The 25855-nt window shown below is 40.3% G+C and overlaps 1 protein-coding gene across 4 annotated transcripts in view; it reads left to right on the top strand.

Moving 5' to 3' along the window:
• Positions 1 to 24908, top strand: part of nrg1 (neuregulin 1) — a 64347-nt gene extending 39439 nt beyond the window's left edge. Inside the window, exons 4-8 of one of the 4 annotated variants that reach the window (XM_050052686.1) lie at positions 1741 to 1843; positions 3452 to 3605; positions 3707 to 3828; positions 8497 to 8697; positions 22163 to 22300. In XM_050052686.1, coding sequence (XP_049908643.1) covers positions 1741 to 1843; positions 3452 to 3605; positions 3707 to 3828; positions 8497 to 8689 — 572 coding nt within the window. In that variant the 3' untranslated portion in view covers positions 8690 to 8697; positions 22163 to 22300. Of the gene's footprint in view, positions 1 to 1740; positions 1844 to 3451; positions 3606 to 3706; positions 3829 to 8496; positions 8698 to 22162 lie in introns of all 4 variants that reach the window. The other 3 variants (XM_050052683.1, XM_050052685.1, XM_050052684.1) reach the window with 3 other exon arrangements.
• Positions 24909 to 25855: the final 947 nt, after the last annotated feature.

The following is a 25855-nucleotide window of genomic DNA, read 5'->3' on the forward strand; positions in this document are numbered from 1 at the left end:
CTGCAGTCTCCAGGTCTGCAGACACACCCTCCTCGTACCACCAGTTGGTCCAGGAGCTTTGCCTCCATTGTGGCCATTTCAAGTACTGCACTTATATTCCTCCACGCCTGCTGTTTATTGTTGAGATGGTGGTAACTGCAGTTTGTAATGTTGTATAGCTGTGGATATCCAGCAACCGCTACCACCAGTTTCCCCTCCACCAACTGTAAACTTGTTGTCGTGACCACCACAGAAGGCTCGCCTGTCAGATCATCTGATTGGACACTGAGAAAAAAGTGGAGATGACATGGGCTGTGTTTCCACTCGGAGTTGAAGTTTTTCAACTCGAGGAGTTCAGGGCGCTCCAATAAAAACGCCAGCAAAGCGCTTAAACATGAGGTGTGCAGCAATGCAAAAACAGCGAGCAAAAAGCCTCATTCTCATTAAAAACAATTATAAAAAGCCACCTCTAGCTGCTTAAACACTTTTGTTGTGATCGAGGCCTTAAACATAAACTCTGTTTTAAAATAATTTTGACCAATATCTGTAAAGAGAGACACTGTTCCTTAGGGATGCATGATAATATGGGCAAGTTATCTGTATTGGCAGATATAGGCTTTAAAATTGATTATCAGAATCGGCTAACATGCTTTTTCTTACTTTGCGCAATGAATGAGTATGACATACATTAAAAAGCATTCTATTTCATGTCTCCATCTGCTATTAAGCAATCACAATAAAAGTATGCATGCATAATATGATGTTAATTCCACTACAGAATAGACTTGATGATCACTAAAATTAGGTGGGGAAAAAAGTGGGTATATTGATATCGGCACCGGTTATTGGTGAATTGAATTGTTATATATCGACATATTGGATATTGGTAAAAAATCCAACATTGTGCATCCCTACTGTTTCCAAATGACCTCAAACATATCTTTCTGTACGGACACATACACTGATACAAATGCACCTGCAATAAGCTAAAACAGGGCAATGTGTTGGTTGGGCTCTCAGTCAGAGCATGTAAACACATTATCTGATCCTTATATTAAAGGGACACTGATTTAAACAACTGTATAATTTGATTTAATCAATTTTCTAAGAAATACAAGAAATGTCAAATCTGGGAGAACAACCCTGATGATGTCACTATGATGTCAGGTCAAGAGACTATTGAAATGCACTATGGGAAGTCTAACAGAACTAATGTTTTTGAAGCTTGAACCATACTGGGAACTGAAAGTCAGAATATCTCAGTCTCTGCTGTTTCCATTTTGGCCATTCTTTTTAAAACCCTCTCTCATTAGTCCTGAACTTTGTGGAAGTGCAATACTAAAACACTGGAGTACAACTTTAAGCACTCATGTAAATGCTTTGGTCCATCAGACTGGCTACATATAGAAGTACTGTAAAGAATAAGTCTACGTGACCACAGCCAGTCATAATCACCTTTTTTGGCTGCTATTAAAGTTTTATGAATGAGGGCCACCGTGTCTCCCAGCTAAATAGATTAGATTTTAATCACATCAATACTAGCAAAGGACAAGGATGCATTTGGACTGTTGGTTGCTGTAAATGTGAAAAGCCTTTTCTTATTGCTTGGGTTTATGGCTGTAATCTTCTTAATGTGTATGTGTATGTGTCTGTTTGTGTGTGTGTGTGTGTGTGTGTGTGTGTGTGTGTGTGTGTGTGTGTGTGTGTGTGTGTGTGTGTTGTACACCGGAAGTTTTAAGATTGGACTGTCTTCTTTTTCAGAAGCTGAGGAGCTGTATCAGAAACGTATTTTAACAATAACAGGAATCTGCATTGCACTCCTAGTCGTTGGAATCATGTGTGTGGTTGCCTACTGCAAAACAAAGTAATTCATGTCACATTTTTATGTTTAATTTATGACTTCTTTTATCGTGCCCAATAGTTCTCCAAGTCCCCAAATATTCTCAACAGTGAACTGTGTTGTGTTTCAAAATGTCAGTACTAACTAAGTAAAGTAAGTATGTTTTTTGCTCAGCCTGTGTCAAAGGCTGGGTTACAAAATAGCGGATTGAAGAATAAGTACATCCTAACAAACAGACAAAAACAAAAAAGTATGTGAATTAGAAAATAAATATTTGCTCAGTTAACCTCAATCAGGGCAATGAATCATCAGTAAAATGTCTAAAAGGTGTTAGGATGAGATTTGAAATACTCAGCTGTCAGGTTGCTGACCTGATTCACAGAGGGAGACTGTTTCATAACCTGGGAACCAAGACAGCAAAGCTCAGCTAGCCCATGTCTTGAACTCTAAGCACAAATAAACTGGACATTTAAAATACATGTAAACATGTTAGTCTAACTGAAATCATACCAAATTGAATTTCTCAAAGTCGGACTAACACATCCAGATAATATGACTGGGCGTCAAATTACTCCTGAATGTATACAGTCAATTGCACCCATCTAGCTGAGGCGCTCTGTGCATGCTCCACAGTTTCTGCCTGGAAACTGTGTTTGACCCGAAAATCGAATAGCATTAAATGCGTAACAGAAGAAGAGAACAAAAAAAAGAGTAAAGCACACAGCATGTATGAAATGTACAGAGCTGTAAAGTTGTCCACCGTGGTACCACTTTGCCGCTAGCCAACTGCACTAACTAACTAACTAACTATTAGCTAACCGCTAACTTGTTTGTTGATTGTTTGGTTGGTGACGTAATAGGTCAACTGGAAAAAGGTCCAACACTAACGAGCTGGAAAGGGGCATATCATCACCTATCATAGTGGAGTCAGACATACTTAAGTCAATATATCCCGTGCTTGTATACTGGGACAAGGACAGTAAGTCTAATTAAATGGCCTAGTTGAGCTATAACCGTAGCTTGACTTAACTGTGCATGTAAACATAATGAGTGTCTTAGAGTGTCTGGATTTAAACGTACTACAAGAAATTACAAAAGTCAAGATTCAACAACAAAAATGACCCTGAGGTCTTTGGAAACCAAGTTTGAGTTAGTAGCCAGGTGGCCTTATGTAAACTTCTAAATGTGTGAATGGGGGAGTGGAGGGTCAACAGTGCTTCAGTTTTGTTGTGATTTAGCTGCAGAAGACTAAGACATCTAGGCACTGACCCTCAGACACTTATGTAAAGTAACCAGATCAGAAAGTTTTCAAGGTTTCACAAATAAATAGAGCAAGACATCATCTGCATAGTAATGATCAGGGGTACAGCCAAACCAAAGCAGCTGAGAGACGTCTGGGGACTCTGTGGTGCTATTGGACACAATAACAATATTGTGGAGTTTTTTTTTGTACTGGCCTCAATATGTAACAAAAAAACATAAATTACCATTACTACAGTCAAGCCATTGTAACATTAAAGGATTTTGGGGTAAATGCATCTCTTTAGGTACATTTGGAACTTTCGCCTCAGACATGTTGTTCAGTTGCGATCTGGGCTCCTTTACAATCTTGTTTGTTTTCTCCACAAACAGGAAGCAGAGAAAGAAGCTCCATGACCGTCTGAGGCAGAGCCTGAGGAATAAGAGGAACAACAATACCAATAATGGTGCTGGCCCCAATCTGGCAAGCTCAGCCAGAGGACGTCGGATTTCGAACTTGCCTCTTAAAGATTTGCAGCTTATCAATGTATGCTGTTACTTGTTGGTGTTATATAAAAGTTATCAAAACTTGTTAAATCTGTACACACATGTCAATCGTTTATCTGTTTTTTGCTCCTCTTTCTCTAGCAGTGTAATGGGTCAACTGTGCAGCATGCAGCTGAAGGGGAGACAGAAACAACCTTCTCCACATGCAAAAATGCTTTCTCTGCGTGTGAACCCACCACATTCACCCACATCTCCAGCCAAAGGTGAGGAAGCACTTAAAACATATATTTTTGAGCTTGGTTAATTTGGTTTGGTTTTAATTTATCAGAACTTGGTCTAACTCAGCACCACACAGCAGATCAGCAACTCTATCTGCACAGCCACAAATGTTTCTGTGTTTTACTGTTGTAATGTTTCCTGATGCATCACTGTTCAGGACATAGGTGTCACTAATGGTGAGAAGAGCTCAGATTGGGCCCACAGTGGGCGAGTCATATTGTAATGGTTTGAAGAGAGGATGGAGAGGTCAAGATAGAAATCATTGGAAAAAAAAGCTTGTGCAGTGTTCTCACAATGAATTGATCCATGCTTGTTTTTTGGGCAAACACAAACATCTGTAATAACAGAACAAAGGTTTGCAGGTAATCAGTGTAATCTGTGATTTTGCTACGACTGTTTGTTTCCATAGTGCATTGTGCAACACCCTCTGTTGATGACAAACCCTTGATCACAAGGGTTCCGTGCAAAAGTGGTGGAAACGCAGGCTGGCTCCCTAGATAGAGCCAAGGTTCACTAAGCTCAGTAAAGAAATAATAACACGATCTTGATTACAAAATATTTTCTTTGGTCGCAGCTGAACTTCATAACGGCCAAAACACACCAGCAGCGAACATCCCGCATCAAAAAATATGCCCCTATTATTTTCAATGCACAACCTCACACCGATGGTGTTTAGACGCATGTCGTCACTCCTGGGTGTGCAGCCCTGCGGCACTTTACACCACTGTCCTATTTCCAGCTTTGCTGCCCCCGGAATTAAATGCATTTTTCCCCCACGTGCTCACATACCAGCTCCTGTAGCAGCTCTTTTTTTATGCTGTGTTAGCTTGAGCTAATGGGGCAGAGAGAGCAGGAGGAGAGAAGCTTATGGAGACGGACCTTCAGCGCTGTGTCCAATGACATTAACAGCTGATTGGCGACAATCAGCAGTTTCTGCCCCCCAACCCCCACCTGCCCCTATTACCACAAATAGATTCTAATTCTGTGGGAAACACTTAATTCTAATAATAAGAAACTCTGAATCCATGACAGTATCACAAGTGCGATTTTCACCTGCCCCCACAATTTTGTTTAAACCCCCCCCCCCCCAAAAAAAACCCAAAAACAATGCAATGCAATTTTTTGAAAGCAGCTGTGACATCAGGTATTTCAGGCTGCTATAATCCCAAAAACAACTGTCCTCAATATTTTTTATGATGTGTGTGATGTTATATAACTGTGTGTCAGATGTCACAGAAGAAAAAGAAAAAGGAGAAGGAACCAAATAAGTAATGCTTGTTACACCCGCCGTGGTGTCCACAGCTTTTGTTTATTGCCATTGTTTTTGTATATCTGTCCATAGACAAGGAATTTATTGCTGGTGCGGTTCACCGGGATACAGTAATGTTGCTCCACTTGAGTATACTGTACATTGACATGTTAATGCACTTCATTTTGTATCTTAAAGTTGGTTTTTAATTGAATAGTTCTTTAATATGACATTATGATCACCCCCCCCTTTTTACTTAATTTTTAAAAAAAATATTTTTTTATATACTTTATCCCCGAGGGGAAATTCAATTTTTCACTCTGTTTGTCACTTACGCACAGGTCCGAACACACACGTGCACAAACTGGACCTATACATGCACTAAGTGGAGAGATGTCAGAGTGGGCTGCCCATGACAGGTGCTCCGAGCAGTTGGGGGGTTCGGTGCCTTGCTCAGGGGCACCTCGGCAGTGCCCAGGAAGTGAGCTAGCACCTCTCCAGCTACCAGTTCATGCTCCATATTTTGGTCCAGACGGGGGGGGGGGGGGGGGACTTGAACAGGCGACCCTCCGGTTTTCGACCCAAGTCCCTATGGACTGAGCTACTGCCGCTCTATATAATTCATTAAAAGTAATAGTGTTTTTACTTGAGTAGAATACTTAATATGTCTACGTGACTATGGCACAAACATAAAAATACGCAAAACAGCTTGTTGCAGGTAACGGTGGCATGGTACTGCATTGAGCCAAACTCTGTTTATTCTCATTAGCGGCATGTTCAACATGCCACACAAGGCATGCTAAGCTTTCACAGAGGAGACAAAGCCTGGAAAAAGAACTCTGAATCTAAAAATACTTAAGAAAGTCTATGATGGTAATCAAGGGTCTCAAGCCTACAATAAAAGTAAGTAAGGATGTCAACACAATTCCACACCACTGACATTATTACCAATCCGGACATTTTGATTACTAGCTATTAGCTATAATCCAGATGTTTGAGTTGCCTCTTTGGGTGTGGCTCTGTTGAAAACCTATTTGTAAATGAGTCTATAGCCCCTTTTACACTACCAGATTTTCCGCGAATGTTGGGCCATTTTGCCAACAAGCTACAAGCGTTTAGACACACAGAGCCGGATTGGCGAGTTGATCCGAGATGCCCAATTTTCCGCTTTGTAGGGTAGTCATATTGGCGGAAACCTTTTAGTTTAAACAGACCGAGGTGGCCTTCCGCAACGGGAGGGGCTGTTGATGACTTGTGGGAGAAGCTGTTGATAACGCCGCACATGTGAGCCACTGGCGGTGGATAAACAGGAAACAGCTGATAGCAGAAATTAGCGAGCAGCTAGTAGCAAGAGGGAAACGCAAACCTGACAGACACTGTAAAGACGAGCAAACTGAGGAGACAAGGAATTGCACGCCCTCCTTGCCCTTGCAAATGAAGAGGCCATTAACCGTCAGATGACAGGAACGGTGAGGAATGGGCCAACTTACGAGAGAATTGCAGAATAACTGACTAGCCGTGGCTTCCCTCCCACGTCACTGGTTATGTCACACGCTGAGCTACACGTTTTGTTACTTGCTCACACCCCCCATTGCCCCAAAAAAGTTGCATTCTGTATAAACAGAAGTAGGTTTAGCAAACTAAACACTTAGCTTTGGCGAAGCCAACTAACCAATGACCTGACTGCAAACAATCACATCAATTACTCAGTAAACAGCATTAAATCACATACAACAGGTTAAACAGTCTTGCTTAGCCTGTACAGCTGTGATAAAACTATGCCCAGTTGTTACTTTACCGATCCTTGAATGGATGGAAGAAAGAGTCGCTTTATGGTGTGCTGCTTTGTTAGCTGGCAGAGGAAGGCGGGAAAGAGCTGTGGTTCCAGATGCGGTTTTCTTGTGTCCTTGTTCTGAAGGTGAAACTCAGAGGAAGCTGGTCGCTCAGGGCCTTTGCAGAGTTAGACACTGTGTGCTAACTCACTTGGTTCTCCTTGTTGCTAGAAAGCTAGTTGCAAACCTTGTGCTTGCAAATCTAACTTCTCTGGTTCAGGTTTGCCTTTGCCTTGAGCGTGGGCAAGTCGTGGTCCAGGAAAAAGAGAGTCTGTGATCAGTTGCCCTCCCTTTAGTGGTTTGGGGCAATGGCCTCTGAGTTGGTCAGATGTGGTGTGTGCTGCTCGGCATCTCATGAGCAAGAGAGCATCTGGGCTGTTCCAGGCCCAGCAGAAAAAAAAGAAAGAGTCTGAAGGGAGCAGACTTACAGATGCCTGTGACATCACAGAGTCACATGTCACTGTAAAAGTCCTGTCCAATCAAGTTTGGCGACTGTTCTCACTGAGGTGAGAAATAGCTCTCTTTGTCTGAAGAACAAAGAGCATGCAGAAAAGAGAAGCCTTCACATTTCCAGTTTAGATTTTAACAAATGACAAATCATCTGTGGTCCTGTGAATCCCAACAGTATTTTGTTAGTACTGAAGTTAATAAGTATCTTTTTAAATCTTATTTAGACGGTGTGCAACAGATCCACATCCTTTCTATATGGATATTGTAAAAAATAGTATTGATATTACACAAAATATTAAAGGAAACCAGCTAGTTCTATTTCCTTAATCTCAGAACCAATTTTAGGAGATCCAGCTAAGACTTCCATTTGAGTGTGCCGCTCATTTCAGCTAATCTCTATAAACAGCTATCTGTATGTGAATGCTGATAAATTTCAAAAAAGCTAATACACTGGAAAGCTAAAACGAAGTGTTCTGCCTCTCCACACGGACTATAACCTGCTGCTGAAACATGATTGGTCACTACTAAGCAGACTACAAAAACAGAAAAAATCTTGCACGGTTGTTTACAGCTTCTCATATTAATATGCCCTTGATGCATCAGTAGCATCAGTCAGACGTTACCTTCTGCGGTGTTATGATACACCACTGATCAGCTCGATGGCACCTGTCGCAGCTCTATGATACGGGGACTGGTGGCATCAGTTCATAATGTGGCCTGATGGCACCTGTTGCACCATGATATGCTGGCGTCTGGTTGAAACGCTGCCAGTAATGATGTAATATGAGGAGCTGGAAAGTTCCTATATAGCAGGCAAACTGATGGTGGTTGGGTACAACAAATCCCCTGACTTTCATCCAAGAGCCTGGTGTTAACTTCCCGTATGAATGTAGAATCAGTTGACATACTAGCGTTGGTAGTGGCATTGTTGAACGTCAACAGCAGACACAACTGCTGCATCAGTAAATTAAAGTGAATCCATGCAGACTGTGAGCAAACTGGAATGAAATACAGTGAAAGGCTCAGGGATACAAATCTGACCCGAAATATATTGATGTCATGGTCGAGAGAACTGTCTGAAACCTGTCTCCAAGTAAATGACCCCCTCCCTGTCTCTGCAGCTGGAGTAATGACTGGAGCAACAGTGTTCTGTCTGACACTGAGTCTGTCTCGGTGATGTCATTGGCGGAGAATAGCCAACGTGCCACACAGGGCGGCAGGGGGCGCCTGAACGCCACTGGTGGCAGCAGAGACTTAAGTGCTCACTCAAAGAAGTGCCGAGACACACCCAACTCCGACAGGGACTTGCCTTAAAGTACAAGGTAATTTGATTAATTTTAACTTTGCGTCACAAACAAAAATCCAAAAGACAGCAAAGATTTTCAGAAGGTACACATAGCAACTGGATAACAGTGAGCTATTACACACCATGGCTAAATCACCCTTGAGGGTCTAGTTTGTGGGGTCTAGTGGCATCTAGCGATAAGATTGCAGAACTGAACCTTCTCCTGTGTGTTAAGTGTGTAAGGAGAACCACAGTGGCTGGCGCAAAAATGCAAATGGCGCTATCTAGAGCCAGTGTTTGGTTTGTCCATTCTGGGCCACTGAAGAAACAATCTCAGGTAACTAAAACACAACAATTCTTATTTTCAGATGATTATGAGCTAATGAATATTATAAACTATTTCTGCTAATAGATGCCCTACACACTGGACCTTTAACAGCCTGTTTAAAATAGATAAGAATATATGATGCCTGCCACTGTTCTCTGGCTAACAACATACTGTCCACCAAAATGTTATATTATGAGCAATATATGAGGAATAAAAAATAATGAATTAATTAATAGTTAGATAAAATGGTGATAAGCAATGTGTACAGCTAATTAGAATTGAATGGATACACTCTGGAAATACATCTAGTAGAACCTGAGCTCCATAAATTACAATCCTCTCAGTTCAGACAAATTTTCTCTGTTACTTATAACTCAAGACAGAGATGTGTCTCAATTACAGTTTTAAGTTGTAGCTAGTATGTAAAATTAAGGCTATGCTTGGACCTGACCTCAAAACAGATCTCCAATTATTGGGAACTTGTGGATCAAAGTATCAAAATGGCAGACAAAACAAAACAGACAGCAGGTATGATTCCACACATTGTGTGTGTGTGTGTGTGTGTGTGTGTGTGTGTGTGTGTGTGAGAGACAGAGAGAGAGAGAGGGACAGAGAGAGAGAGAGAGAGAGAGAGAGAGAGAGAGAGAGAGAGAGAGAGAGGTTTTGCCTGACCAAGTGGTCAGTCAGGACAAAGACAAAGGAGATGAAGTGGGAACTTTAGCCCCGTTTCCACCAAGCAGTAGGGTATGGTTCAGTTCGGTACGCTATTTTTCTGTTTCCACTGTGAAAATTTGTGGATGGTACCAATGGAACTGTTCCAAACCGTTACTATTTTTGGTACCCCCTCTGTTAGGGTACCTAGCACACAGATCTGGCACTAAAAGGTGGAGCTGTGAACACTGCAGTCTGCTGATTGGTAAATAGAGGATGGTCACTCTGCTCAGGGCTGAGCTGTGGCTGGTTTTGAGGCAGAAGCTACTGTTCATATCGTGGAGAGTTTTATTAGTAAACTGTAAATATGCAATGAAAGGATGTTTTGCTGCCTCTTGCAGCAGCTGGAGTCAGAGAAAAAATAACTTAAATCACTGGGCCAACTGCCGGGATTTTTAAGGTGGAACATTAACTCGTAATGTTACTCAATGCATGAGCTGAATGACGTGAATCAATCAGCACACCTCAAATATTCCATATGACAACTTTTTTTTTTTTTTTAAAGATTATTTTTTCGGGCTTTTGCCTTTAATGTACAGGACAGAGTGAAACGGGGTGAGAGAGAGAAAGCGGGGGGTGACATGCAGCAAATGGTTGCAAGCTGGAGACGAACCTGCAACCTTGTGTTTGGCACACTAACTTGTCTGGTGTTCAGGTTCAGGCCCCGTTTATACAACAACGATTTCAACTGAAAACGGTAAACTTTAGTTACGTTTTGGCCGATCGTTTACATGATAGCGGCGTTTTGGGTGCCTGAAAACGCAACGTTTTGGAAACGGGTTCCAGAGTGCAACTTTTTGGAAACGGCAGCATCTCCGTTGTTATGTAAACTTGCAATGCAGTTCCTCTGAAAACCGAGACTTTTCGCACATGCGCATTACGGTTCCAGTCACTAGGCATGCCGACCATCACAACAACAATGCCGAGCTCTGTTTGTGCTGCTCACCCTGTTGATTTGAAGTGAAGTGTAGATCTGTTACTGTAGCAACTAGGGCTGTCAGCGTTAACGCGTTAATCGTGATTAGATTAATGCAATCCATAACGCGTTTATTTTTTTTAATCGCATTTTAATTTCGAAAGCCCTTTGGTTGGTCATTCCTATGTTTCCAGGGTTCTATGTTCCCCACTTAACCCTGCAAAAAAGGTTCTATGTTCCCCGCTTACACAAAAAGGGTTCTATGTTTCCCGCTTGGTTGAGCGGGCAACATAGAACCCGGGAAACATAGAACCTTTTTTGTGTAAGCGTGGAACATAGAACCTTTTTGGCAGGGTTAAAGCTATAGTGCGTAACTTCTACAGGTCCGTAAATGTCCGTTTCACCCAAGCCACTACTAGAGGAGATGACACAATGCTGATTAAGCCGATCAGCTCCTCTAACATCTCGCGGTATTTTTCAGTATATATCATTTTCAGTATGCGTGTAGACTGGCGACATTCCCGCGCTGGCACACAGGAAATGCTTCCTCACAACAAGAAGGGAGGGGGAGGAAGAGCGGAGAGTGTCATAGCAAGAGGTAGAGCGCAGGTAGAAAGAGAAAGCAACATGGCGGAGAAGCGGCCGAGACACGGTTCAGAAGTGGATCCTACCACAAAGGCAAGTGTTACTCTGTGTACGGTGTGTGGCGACTGGCGAGTGTTACTCTGTGTACACGATGTGTGGCGAGTGCTACTAGTGTAACAGTGTACATGAAAGTACCGCCGGCTTATTAGTTGTAATAACGCATTATCCGCTGGGAGGCGACAGAAGTTACGCACTATAGCTTTAAGTGGGGAACATAGAACCCGGGAAACATAGATACGCTCCCGAGTTTAACTACCACCGGAGTACGTTGAGTTTGAGTTACCACCTCCATGCTAAACACCCAGGTGCAGCTGGCGCACCCCAGCCAAGGGAGCCTCAGCTCTGCCAAAGTACCATTTTGGAGTGTGGGAGTCACCGCAGACCCGTGGATGAAAGTACGTCGAAGAAGTTTACTAAAGCGATCGCTAAATGGGTGGCAACTGACTGCAGACCAGTCAACATCGTAGAAGACTCAGGTATTGTATTAAGTTGGTCTACATGGCACTTTTTTGAAAGTAAATACAAAAGGTCAAAAAGAAAATTCTTTCTTTGTGTTCATTTGATTCCCAATTAAGACACTCTGGTAAGAAATGTTTCACATTATGGGCTTAAAACTGCCTTGAAATGCAAAATAACAGAATTTTGAACATGCAATTCAAAACGCGATTAATCGCGATTAACTATGGAAATTCTGCAATTAATTGTGATTAAAAAAATTAATCGTTTGACAGCCCTAGTAGCAACTCCACCTCGTTGTCCATCCAGACAAAGTTATCTGTGCATGCTTTCACCATTGTGTCTTCTTTGTTTTCGTTTGTAATCACCGCGTTGTACAGTAGAGGAAGGCGCTTCAGCGCAGGCGCATGGCGTCATGCCGTGGTGTTGCTTTGCAAATTTACACTGCCACCCATTGGTCTGGCGTGCATACTACAGCGTTTCGAGTAGATTTTGCGTCTCCGTGCGAATGGGGATCGTTTCAATAACGTCGCATATAAACGCAGAAGTTTTTTTAAAACGCAAAGGACAGACTTTTCCGTTTTTAGACAAACCGTTGTCATCTAAACAGGGCCTCAGTGTCTGCTGGAGGCAGGCCACATTCAGAGCAAAGCTGCAGCTCCTGCTGTGAGCATGCAGAGGTGAGAAAATGGGGGAGGGGCATAGCAGGCCCTCCTGTGTGACATCTTACCTCATCAGAAATTCAGGAGCAAGAAGAGCTCTCCTGAGGTTCAGGAGAAAGAGGGGAATGGAGACTAGACGCTTCTCCTTAAGTTGGCCTGGTGACATCACAGAGTCACATGTCACTGTGACAGTAGTACCCAGTCAAGTTTGAAAACTGGATCCATGGGCAGGGCTCTCACTGAGGTGTGACAGTGATCCTCTGGAGATGAGTGAAAAATGGCTGTCCTTTGTTGGATGAACAAAGAACATGCAGTCTCGTCCACCCAGAGGAAAAACCTTCACGTGTCCAGTTTAGATCTGCACAAATGAGAAAACATCTGTGGTCCAGTGAATCCCAACAGGGGATTTAGAGGAATCTGATGGTGAGGATTACAGATTGCAATTAGCTGAAAACTCGGCTCGTTAGAATTCCTTCAGTGTTTGTTGTTGAGGTGGTTTTCACCATGAGCCAAATTATCCGCAGAGGTCTCCTCCTCTCCACATTAGGTGATTTAAACCAGTAAAAACACTGAATAAAGTAGTTTCACATTATAAATCAGTGTTTCTCCTGCCCTGTTTGGCACATCACAGATGGCCGCTTGCCCAGCATCAGCTTGTGTGTACTCACTTGATTTCTGATCCTGACATTTAGGGGGTTTTATTGTGGGTCAAATTATCTGCAGAGGTTTCCTCCTCTCCAAAACAAACAGACCAGGTGATTGAAACTAGTAACACTGAATAGAGAAGTTTCAAGATACAAATCACTGTTACTCTGACGGTTTTTGGCATGTCGAAGATCGGCCGCTAGCCCTAGCATCTGCTAATCTGTGCTCACCTTTTTTTCTCTGATAACTTCTGATCTAGACATTCAGGAGGTTTTTACCAGGAGCCAAATTATCTGCAGAGGTCTTGTCCTCTCCAAAACAAGTGGACCTAGTGATTATATATATTTTGGGGATGCACGATGTTGGATTTTTTTGCCAATATATCCGAAATGCCGATATGTAACAACTCATTTGACTGGGAACCGATACCGATATCGTTACATCCACTTTTTTCTCCACCTAATTTTAGTGATCATCAAGTCTCTTCTGTAGTGGAATTAACATCATATTATGAATGCATACTCTTACTATGAAGGCCCACCAGCAGATGGAGACATGAAATACAATACTTTTTGTTGTATGTAATATTCATTCATTCAATTAAGAAAAGGCATGTTGACCAATTCTGATTGTTAATTTAAAAGCCAATACACACACACACACAGACACACAGACACACACACACACACACACACACACACACACACACAGACACAGACACAGACACAGACACACACACACACACACATATGTATATACACACTGAAAGACACAGATACAGTTATCAGTGTTAGCGACGCAGTGTTTTCTTCTCTGTAACACATGCACATGAACAACAACAACCTGCATTCTGTATTTATAATATGTACTGTGTGCACAGAGATACAGAATGCGGTTATGTGATTTAGGTCTGTTCATTATTTATATCTGTATTTGTTGATATTCTCATTGTGAGTTCATTACTTAATAAGCCAGAATATGATTATGGTGTCTTTGAACACTGGAAATAATTAGGCCAAATATTTAAGGGAAAATTGAAATTCTGTAACTCATCAACCCGACACTCAAGAATAATCAGCCTCATGTATGACTGAATGGAAATGATTATCACTGATGTAAAAGTGTTTCTTGCTGACAGACAGACTCTCTCTGAGTTTGATTATATCCATAATAAAAGTTGATGAGGGACATAACAGATCGTGAAGAGAAAAATCTTTCTAATAAATGAAGAAAGTAGTTTGTAGTCCTTTTCTTTTTTTAGATTTTTAACTAGATGGTTGTGAATCAGAAAACAAATAAAATATAAAACAAATAAATAAAACAAATAAAATATAAAACTGCAAAAAATGCACTAGAGTTTAATCTATTATCTGTCTTCCCTCTGGTATGAAACTCCAGTGGTGTTGTGATGAATCACATCAGTCTGATCAGCTGCAGTGCTGTGATGTCCAATCAATAACTGATGTCCATCAGGGGGTGTGTTGGTTGGTAAAAGACTTCCGTGAGGGCTTCACTATCCTCACTTCCCTCTCCACTGAAAGTCTCCTCTCTCCTCAACTCTTGGATTCCTCTGAGTGCATTTATTCAATTGAGACATCCTACAAGATGGCGAGTCTCAATGTATTTCCAGGTCAAGTGATCGAGGATAGAGGAATCAAGGAGAGATATAGGGATGAACCCAGTGACAAGCTCCCTATGTGAACAGCTCATTCTAAGGCAGGGGTATGCAACGTGTGGCTCTGGAGCCAAATGCGGCTCTTTCGCCCTTTTCCAATGGCTCACCGTGGCTTTGGCAAAAAATTATATTGACATTAATAATAGCTTTTTTTTTTTTTTTTTAACATTTTCATTTTTCATTGTCAAAGCCCTTGAGTGACTCTTACATTCTCAACTGTAAAAATGTGTGGCTTACACACAGAATAAAAAAAATGTTTTCATCAACTAAATGTTGATAGAGATGGCTTGTCTTGGATCTCAAGTCAGAGTTCAAGTTCAACTTTATTGTCATTTCCACATACAGAGTACATGGGAACGAAATTGCACTTTCTCCCAACCCCAAGGTGCCATCATACACTTACAAATATAAATAATATAACGATAAAAAAAATATATACATATCACACATACAAGTATTAAAATATAAAGATAAAAAGTTAAAAAAATATATATACACACAACACATTTATACATACAGTATATATGCATATACATAAACATGTGTACATATATACATATACAGATAAATAAAAGCACACATGTAGAGTGTAAGGAAAGTTCCAGCAGAGCCCTGGACTAAGAGGCATCTGATATTTAAAGTGCATAATGGAAAGAATAACCAGTTAAATAAATATTAATAACTAAGCTAGCTATGGATTCCAGATTGAAAAAAGTCTTGGAGGACAATAGAGAATTTAACAGTGCGTGGATATCTTCGTTTGCTTTTACTGCCAACCCTGCAAAGTTAAGGTACCAAACAATCATAAATAACCCCCTACAGAGTAGCCACCTTGCGATAAAACGTACTAATAAATCCTCATATAGATCTAATCGTAATGTTGACGGGCGAATTTAGACTTACTGTTACCTTCATGATAAGGCTCAAATATGTTCTGCGGCTTCAGGCAGATTATTTGAGAGCTTTTTTGGCCAAAAATTGCTCTTTTGATAGTAAAGGTTGCTGACCCCTGTTCTAAGGTAACAAAAAACACAACACTTCTTATTTTCAGGTGATTATACACTAAAGAAAACATAATTATTATAATATTTTCCATTTCTGCCAATATATCCCCCTAAATCCTACACATGGACCTTTAACAACAATTAATCCTTCACACATGGGGCGTCGGTGGCTTAGTGGATAGAGCAAGCGCCCCATGTACAAGGCTGTTGCCTGTGGCCTGGGTTCGAGTCCAGCCTGTGGCCCTTTGGTGCATGTCATCCCCTCTCTCTGTCCCCCTTTCACACTTGGCTGTCCTATCCATTAAAGGCAAAAATGCCCAAAAACATATCTTTAAAAAAAAAAAAATCCTTCACACATCAATAATGAACCCCGAAGGGCAGTATATTGTTATAAATGTGACCATCAACAATATTAATTTATCATTTGCTAATATATATGGCCCAAACACCGACAACCCCTCCTTCTTCTTCTTTTTCACTCTTTCAGATTTGACAATAGCCATGTTTCCATCAGCCTGTTTAGATGCGCATCTAGAAGTATCGCATCGTAAAATTATGATGGAAATGCCAAAATTCTAATTAAAATCCCCCGATTCACACAAACTAAAATACGCTCGCTTTAGCAGGGTTTTGGTTGATTAGAAAAAATGTTGATTTCGCAAAACGGGGGATGGAAACAGTTATGTTTGAATTAAGTCTGACGTAGCGCACCTCTCTCCATGGTGATATCCACACTCCGGGTCGGGAAGGCGGTAATGCATTTACAAGCTGGTTGCCAACCACCAGAAAACGTAGAAGAAGAAGAATGCGAGACTTTTTGGATGGAAACATAGCTAATGATAATAGGGGAGACTTTAATGCAGTCATTTTTCCTAGTTAAAATCAAAATACTGGGACATCTCAGCTCTCACAGTCTTTAAATACAGTCAAACATGAATGACTTTGGCCTCTGTAATGTTTGAACCCTTCCATATTTTTCCGCATGCTTTTGTTTCTGTTTCTGTATAGGTTTAGTACCACAGACTGTGGGTACAAATATCTATTCTATTGCTATCAGCGATCATGCTCCAGTCTTGCTTACAGTATTTAACACTTAACATTAAATATCAACTATATTCAATCAGTCAGTAGACTGTGCTCCAGCACATCACTACTCACATTAGCACATCAGCGGTTCGATCCCCGGGTCCTCCAGTTTGCATGTCGAAGTGGGCAAGATACTGAACCCCAAATTGCTCCTGATCGTTGTTCCATCAGTAACTGAGAAGCATGTGGCACCTTGTATGGTAGCCTCGGCCACCAGTGTGTGAATGTGTGTGAATATGAACCGTAGGTTAAAAAGCGCTTTGGGTGGACAGATGACTAGAGAGGCGCTATACAAATGCAGGTCCATTTACCATTTACTTGAAAATTTTGAGTTCAACACACTCATGAAATAAGAGTGGGCATCCTTAATGGCACTGAATGGGTCCACAAGAACCTCACTTGCACTTCTCTGGGAGGCAGGGAATAGATAAAATAATCTCTTACGCTCCCTACAATAAAAGAAAAGACAATTAACTAGAAAACCATTTTCAACAGAAAACCAAAGACTGAGAAAATACACACCCCACTACAATAAATTTGAATACATTAAAACAGTAAAAATACTAGCAAGCAAGCTAATGCTTAATTTATTCTTCTTTGAAAAAGCTTATACAGAGCTTCCACAGAGCCACAGAGATGATTTGTAGGGCTCACAAAGAGCTATAGAGAGGCACTGTGCACCTCCTGAAAACTGTGACTATGCGCCAGGCACCACAGATGCAAAGATTTGATAGGATATAAGAACTGGGAGGTGGGGTTTTCAGACAGTTCTGGTCCCAACATGCATGCAATACACAACCCACCGTAGTAGGCTACTATATATGCCTGGCATGCACAAGAGGTGCTTGCATCAGCTCATACAGTACACATAGGCGCACAGAATAAATTAAGCATAAAGCAGGACAAAGTGAAAACATTAACTGCCATGAAAAACTCAGGGATCACCCTCTACAACCTCCGGGACAGAAATGACATTTTCCAAGAATTGCACAGTACGTCGTACACTTCAGATTAAAATCCCAATATATCTGACATTAAGTCTTAATTTACTAAACACATTCATCTGACGGCTATAATTATTAGGTTATGAAATGAATATTAAATAAAATGTTAAATAATAAGAACCCTGGAACAGATGGGATTCCACTTAGAGTTATGTAAAGAGTTTTGGTCCATTCTCACCCCATTATTCCTCAGAATGGCATCAGAAATAAAGGAAAACAGTAAAATATGTTACAAATGAACACTGCAACTGTATTTCATCTCAAACTAGGCACAGATCTCACACTTATTCTTGAACACAGACATTAAAAAATCTGAGTAAACTCTAACCACAAGAATCCCACATGACCAAACTGGATTTATCAAAGGTAGGCACCCATCAAATAACTATATAAATATAAGACTATTTCATAAATGATACAGCAAACAACAAAGAACAAACAATAATGCTATTACACAATACAGAAAGAACTTTGGACAAAATGAATTCACATGACCCTACAACAGCCTGACTTTGGGGAATCATTATTGATTTGGATTAGGACTTAATACACATTATCACAAATGGGTTAATGTCATTAAGATACAAGCTGCACAACTGCCCAAGACAAGGATGCTTACTCTCTCTCCATTGTTATTTCCAAAATTCACAGAACATTACATTGTTTTTTTTTCTTACCAAAACCTTTGTTCAGCTTTGTAACACACAACAAAAAAATGGCTTCTATGCAGATGATGTGCTGTTATTCCTCCACAACCCTGACATTTCCCCCCAGGTAACCACACCTTTATTTACATACTGTATGTATTTTTGTATAATTATTCCATAAACTGGGCCAAATCCATGATTTTACCAAGGGTAAATGGAATGGAGCAGTCATGATACCTTTCTCTCCTTCACCCTTGAGGAATATTAGATATCTAAAGCTGAAAACACACTGGTGCTGCACCGGTGCGTCAGGTGACGCATGTCAAGTGACACCTCTAGCACACACTGGAAACATCGTGCTACAGCTTGTCAACAGGCAACCATATAAAGTTATTACTACCTTTACAGAAAGGTCTGTACCTCTTCTACTTCTGCATTAGCTTGAATCATGTGTGGACAGCCCCTAGTTAAAGTTGACTTCTCACCTGAAGAGCCGATCTCCAGAGCTTTGACTCACCAGAAAGTATCTTTTTGGCCATTGTCTTTATAATGACAGGGTTGTGGGTCATTAAGTTTGAGATATTTCTCTACCTCAGCAACAAGTCTCTTCTCATCCATTCTTCATCACACGAGACACAGCAACAGTTACAGAGTTTTCTGTGTTCTTTTATGGTGAGGAGAATAGTCGAGCTGCCAGAGGAGCAGAGAAAAAGAGCTTCTACGGGAGCTGATATGTACAAGCAGAGAGTGAGTGGTGGAAATATGCATTTAATTCTGGGGGCAGCAAGGCTGTAAATAGGACAGTGGCATGAAATGCTGCAAGGTGGTGCATCCAGGAGTGCTGATGCGGGTCTAGCTGCCACCTTTGTGGAATTGTACATTGGGGGCATATGTGGCATTTGCCGCTGGTGTCTTTTGGCCTTTAGTGTCAACATCTCTCCAAAGTTGTTAGAGTTGTTCCAACTTAACTACACTTACTCAAATCCATTGCAAATGATCTTCAATGCTGGATGGATTTACCTCTCTCACTCACTGGCAGAAATGACTTAGTTAAAATAAAAATTTTACTTAGAATTAGTTATCTAATATCAATTATCCCACTTTATCCATGCTCAGCCTGGTTCAAGTAATTACACTCAACTGTATCTTAAATTTCCCACTCAATGCTAAGATTGATACTGAGTCTCCACTCTTCTGACTTATATTATAACATTAAGGAAAAAGATGGGAAACACTGGCGGCAGCATAATAGAGATAAACAAGGCTCACCAAATATGCTTTACCACTGCTGCTTCACACAGTCTGGAGAGTGTTCCTTTAAATATTTCAAATGATATGTAATGATCCACAAGGCAAATCAAGAGCAGATGGCCACGGAATAGGCAGTATTCCAAATAGCATAGGTGTAGAATTTGGAGGTGACGCAGGGAACAAGTCCCCCTCAATATTTAGAATGTGTGCATTTGTCCCAATTTGTCCCTACCACAATGAGACTAACACCAGAAATTATGTGCTGGAAGTGAGTTGTATGCCACTCACCAGTAGATAGTTAGCTAGCCATCTAGAACCTACTTAGTCAGTCGATCTGGTGCTAGCGCTCAAACCCTGGTGGATGAGTGGTGAAGGAGTGACTTTGAGGATGCAAAGCTGCACCCAAAAATTGCTGCCCTTAATACTTACCATAAAACCATTCATCTCAGACAGAAAACTCACCAACTGCCCTGTCCTCCAAATATTTGTCATCCTACTGCCGTTGTCTTGTTGGATCTGTGCTGCCAGCATTAAGCCAGGCTGGTATGAAGGGAGCATATCATGTCTGTGAAAAATGGATGCTGCTGCCAATCTTCATACAGAAGCAAAACAAGCAGAGCAGGCTGATAGGTGTCAAGGTCAGTGCTATTAAAAAGATAGGAAAAAAGCTTAAAATACTTTGGTGATGTTATGATTATGTAGAGCAAGTATGCAATACAAAGTGGCACACACACTCTCCAGAAATCTGCTGTTGGATGTGAAAAATATTTACACAGTGTAAAGAGCTTTGACCTGAGGCAGAGTCCTATAACAGGCTGCTTCAGCACTGGGTTCCTTATACATTTGTGTTGATAGAATTGAACAGAATAACCATGGTGTGCTTTTCTTGCAACATAATTAAGAAGCTACACACAGCTGAGAGCAGAAGCCCTGTGTTTGGCTGGATAACCTGTGCAGTCAAGATATGTAGTTAGATATATATTTAGAAGTTGATAAAACCAGTGTAGGGGATAACATTTATTTATTTATGCATCATTTTGTCATATGGATTACTGTAAATTTATTATGTTGATCTGTTCTGTACGACATCTATTGCACATCAGTCTGTCCTGGAAGAGGGATCCCTCCTCAGTTGCTCTTTCTGAGGTTTCTACCATTTTCTTTCCCAGTGAAAGGTTTTTTTTTGGGGAGTTTTTCCTTATCCGCTGCGAGGGTCCTAAGGACAGAGGGATGTCGTATGATGTAAAGCCCTCTGAGGCAAATTGTGATTTGTGATATTGGGCTTTATAAATAAACTTGAATTGAATTGAATTGAACATGTCACAAAAGTAACGTGCTACAGTAATATATTATGTTTTAGCACATTACCAACAGGATTTCAGGTAATTTGATTACATTTGCAATGTCATGTAATGTGTTACCACCTGAAATAAACAGTTTATTGTTTTCATTTTTCATTTATCCACACTGATTCGCACCACTCCACTTTCACCAGTTTGCCAACAGAAAAAATATCATCCAAAGGAAATTGTGTCTTAGTGGTGTCTTATAGCCGAGACCATTTAAAATAAATGAGTAGCCTTGGACACCGGAAGGTTCAGACAGAGGAGCAAAGTGTAATTATTATGAGATATGGATAAATATTTGTGTGCGTATGATATGAAACACAATAAACAAATATTAAGGTTAGCACAACAAACAGAATAATGTATGATTAAGTCACTATGCTGAGTGCAAATTAATACACCAGAGCTGAAATACCCACCTGTCGTTGCTCTACAGTTGTAGGGGATGTGAATTGAAACACATCCAACATATACTAACATCACCCAGATGTGCTGATCATAGGGACAAAGAAAAAACAAACTGGAGGCCCGCTCCTTATTGCCACTGCTTTCTAGCAGGGTTAGGATGCAAAAGCAGAACGGGATACATTGTCAGTGTTGCACTTGTATCAATGGAAACACACTGAACATGATAACGCACAGTATGGCATGACCCAGAGAAGACACAATAACTTTTGGATGATATTTTTTCTGTTGGCAAACTGGTGGAAATGGATCAGTGTGGATAACTGAAAAAAGAAAACAATAAACAGATTATTTTGAGTGGTAACGTGTTACATGACATTGTAAATGTAGTAATTTTACCCGAAATCCTGTTGGTAACGTGTTATATTATTTTTGTAAAGCATTACCCCCGACACTGGTTACGATGGAGCTAGTGTAGAGTACTTTAGAAAATATGGTTAAAAAATGGACTGTTATCTGATGGGCCATTTAATTGTTTTTCTGTGCAGTGTTCAATTCTTAAACTTGTTGTTTGTTGTGTATTAGACTCAGTATTATGTCCAATAACTCAGACAATAATATGTACTTTTTTATTGTAAATATCATAGGTTAACATTGCACATGAAATTGTTCAAGGAAAAGTGTAAAACGCATTTCTGTTGCAATTGTGCTTCTGTTGTAGGTTTGTATCTGACATGACAACCCAGCCTCAGCTGTCCCCGGAGTCCCGGACCTCTCCTGCAACTCCAGGGTCTCCTCCATCAGAGATGTCAGCACCCCTGTCCAGCCTGGCTATCTCTGTTCCCTCAGTGGCTTTAAGCCCCTCTGGAGAGGAGGAGCGCCCCCTGTTGTTGTCAAACACACGTCAGCCACACAAGTCCTTGAGCCGAGATGAACAGAAGAGGACCTCCGCTCACTACAACCATGGCCATGAGGCACATAGCTTACCACCAAGCCCACTGTTTACTATGGAGAATGGTAACTACCAAATCATAGGAGACCATGACAACCCAGCTGTCAGCCATATGTTCTTAGCATCACCTGAGAAGCTACTCAATACAAACAACAACACCAACGACTACAGCACCAAAAGAGTCACCAATGGCCATGTGCTGCAAAATGTGGAATCCAGTAGTGACAGCATGCTAGTGAGCGAAACAGAGGAGCCTAAGGGGGAACACACACCCTTCATTACTTCAGATAGCACCACAACCCTGTTGCTCAGAGCTATGGACATGAGCAGGACTAACCCAGCATCACCAAATGATGACCTGCAAGACACGTCATCCAGTCTCACCACCAAACAAGATCCAATCGCTGTGTAATATTAAATTGCCGAGAATCCTTTATGTTGAGAGAAAAAAGGAATAGTCACTATTAAACCTTTATTTTATATAAGATTATTTGCTGTGTAAAGACTTTTAAAGAGAAATGGAAAATTAAACTTTTATTTTAGTGATGTAGTAAATAAAGAGTTTTATAAAAAAAAAAAAAGAAAAAAACATGTACAAATATGTTCATGTCTTGTAGGTAAAGTGCCATACACTAGTATGTAGCAACAATTCACAGTGTATTTCAGTGCAGAAAAAATATCAGTGGTGCCTTTCTGTTGAGTATGCTTAAGGGAACTGCAACATTGCATACTGGGCCATATATTCACCATCTTATTCTTCCAGTTAACAATCAAAAATAACTTGCTGGCTGCTTTTAACGTCCTGCAGTTAGAAGTGCCCACTGACATGACAGTTTGTTATTAAATTTATACGAGGTGCATGCTACGTCTCAAAATGCTGTGATGGAATAATGAGCAGTTTATGTGGTTTCCTCTCCAGCCATTTGACCCGACCGGTCGATTATCTGATGTCCTTTTCTGCTGAAATACAACACTGAACTTCAACACCTGGACTGATGTTTATGAATAAATGATTAATTACCTGCATTTGATGAGAGATGGAGAATGTTTGAAGCATAGTGATTTTAATCATCACCATCCAGAATCCTGCTGGTGAATGAATATAATAACTGTTAGATAAAGGTGCAATCACTAAAGTCTGGCTCTGTAGTGTTACTAATACTGTCACTTATATGCTTAACATAACTCCATAGATTTGTCTTTTGAGTAAATTCCACACTGGGATTTGATCTACATTTCAAGTTTACTGTTTCTATGTTACAGGGGTACTGCACTGGTGTATTGCACTTAGATAATGTTTAGAGACTCAAAAGGGACAGATTTAAAAAAATAAATAAAGAGAATGGTCAGAGACATCAGAGGATGGTCAATGAGACATCAGAGGCCTAAATACGCTGACTTAGTCCTTTGTAAGAGTCAAGCTCAATGCTGGCTCCTACATTTCCCATAACGCTGGAAAGTATCATTTTGAATGTAAAGTTTAATTTCATTCTATGCTGGCAGGTATCCACATCTTCACAGAATGCAGACTGACTCAAGTCAGGTGCTGCCATCAGAAAAAATAACTACTCGCATGAAGACCAGCAGTGCTATGCAATGCACTTCAAGAGAACACTCGAGTTACTTGTGCCCTCCATCAGCAGTACTGAATGATATTACTGATTGCATCTTTAAAGGCAAGAATATCTGCAAAGTGTGTACTGAATGGAAGACTGAAGATATGGCTCATTTTGTCCTTCGTAAAGACATCCATGTGTCCCTGAGTAATGCATTTTGGGGATTCTAAAAAAAATTGCTAAATATATACATGATGGTTAACTGATTTAATTTGTTCACTCATATCTCTGTTATGATTGACTTTTTTTGGTCTAAATTTAGCTTGTTACAATTTCCAAAAAAAGCAAGTGCACACATGCAGTATGCACTTATTTTTCAACTACCCTAGCTTCCGCTCACATGTGCAGTCTCTTATGTGTGATTTAAAAAAGAACGTTTTGTCAATGTCTGCTAACGTGAACATAGTTTATAAAAATCTGCCAAAGACTGTCACCACTTCTTGACCCTAGAATAAACAGATTTTATTGAAGTAAATTTAAAAAAGCATTATTGGGCTCTGTAATCAACCATAGTTTGTTGAAATGTATTTATGTAGAATCAGCAGTCAGCCTAGCATCTGAGTATGATGTTATAGATATGCTGCTCCATGATTAATGTTTTAATGGTGGCCATACTTATGTATTTTATATTTGCATTAAGATTATTTATTATTTGATTAGTATTTCCTGTTCATTACAAACATTAATTACTGATTTTAGCATAAACATTTATATTTTAACAAACATATATATAGCCAACTGTCACATGGTTATTAGTATGAAATAGAAAATAACTACTTGCATATTTTGTCACTTGTATGCTTAACATAACTCACAATGCATTGCTTTTAGGTCTAGGAGTGTCTTCAAATGATGTAAATACACCATGGAAAACTTCAGTGCTGTTGTTTCTTATTAAATATTAAATCAGTTCTGTGTTTTGTGCCTCACAGTGTCATTATATTTCTCTTTAACAATGATCTTTCAGCTCTTCTGCCTTACCACTGAAGAATACAATGAAAATGTATCTTGTGCTGTATTGATAAAGACATTTTATTACATTTCACATTTCATCATATATCTGAAAATGTGTAAAACGAGATAATGTAAAAATGTATTAGGCTGGTATTCAGTTGCTATTATAATAACAATATTAGATACACTAATAATATATACGTAATTAACACATTTTAAAAGGAAGCAACACAATACATTCATTCATTCATTCATTCATTCATTCATTCATTTTCTGCAACTGGGTCGAGGGGGGGCTGGAACCTATCCCGGCTGACATTGAATGGGAAGCGGGATACACTTTGAACAGGTTGCCAGACTATCATAGGGCTGGCACATAGAGACAGACAACCATTCACACTCACATTCACTCACATGGACAATTTAGAGTCACCAATTAACTTGCATGTCTTTGGACTCTGGGAGGAAGTCAGAGTACCCACTAGAAAGCCCATGCTGACATGGGGAGAACATGCAAACTCTACACAGAAGGGCTCCCCCACCCCGGGGTTCAAACCCCAGACCCTGGGTTTTAACCAGAAACCCTCTTGCTGTGTGGCGACAATGCTAAGTAAAGTGACTGTTTTGCCTTACTCATGTCTCCGTCCTGTGATTCTGCGTTTGAGTCTTCTGGTGTGTGACAAATAATAATCAAACTAATAATCCTATTAAAGGGCCAGTGTGTAATATTTGGCATGGTTTATTGTCAAATCTGAATCTGAATCTGAATATTCTACCCATTAATATGTTTATACAAGTGTATAATCGCTATAAAATAAAATTCGTTTGGTTTTCATAGCCTTATAATTATGCTTTTATATATATATATAGCAAGGGCCTTGCTTTAGAGAGG

This window comes from Epinephelus moara, chromosome 9 (genome assembly GCF_006386435.1).
Source record: "Epinephelus moara isolate mb chromosome 9, YSFRI_EMoa_1.0, whole genome shotgun sequence".
Lineage (NCBI taxonomy): Eukaryota > Metazoa > Chordata > Actinopteri > Perciformes > Serranidae > Epinephelus > Epinephelus moara.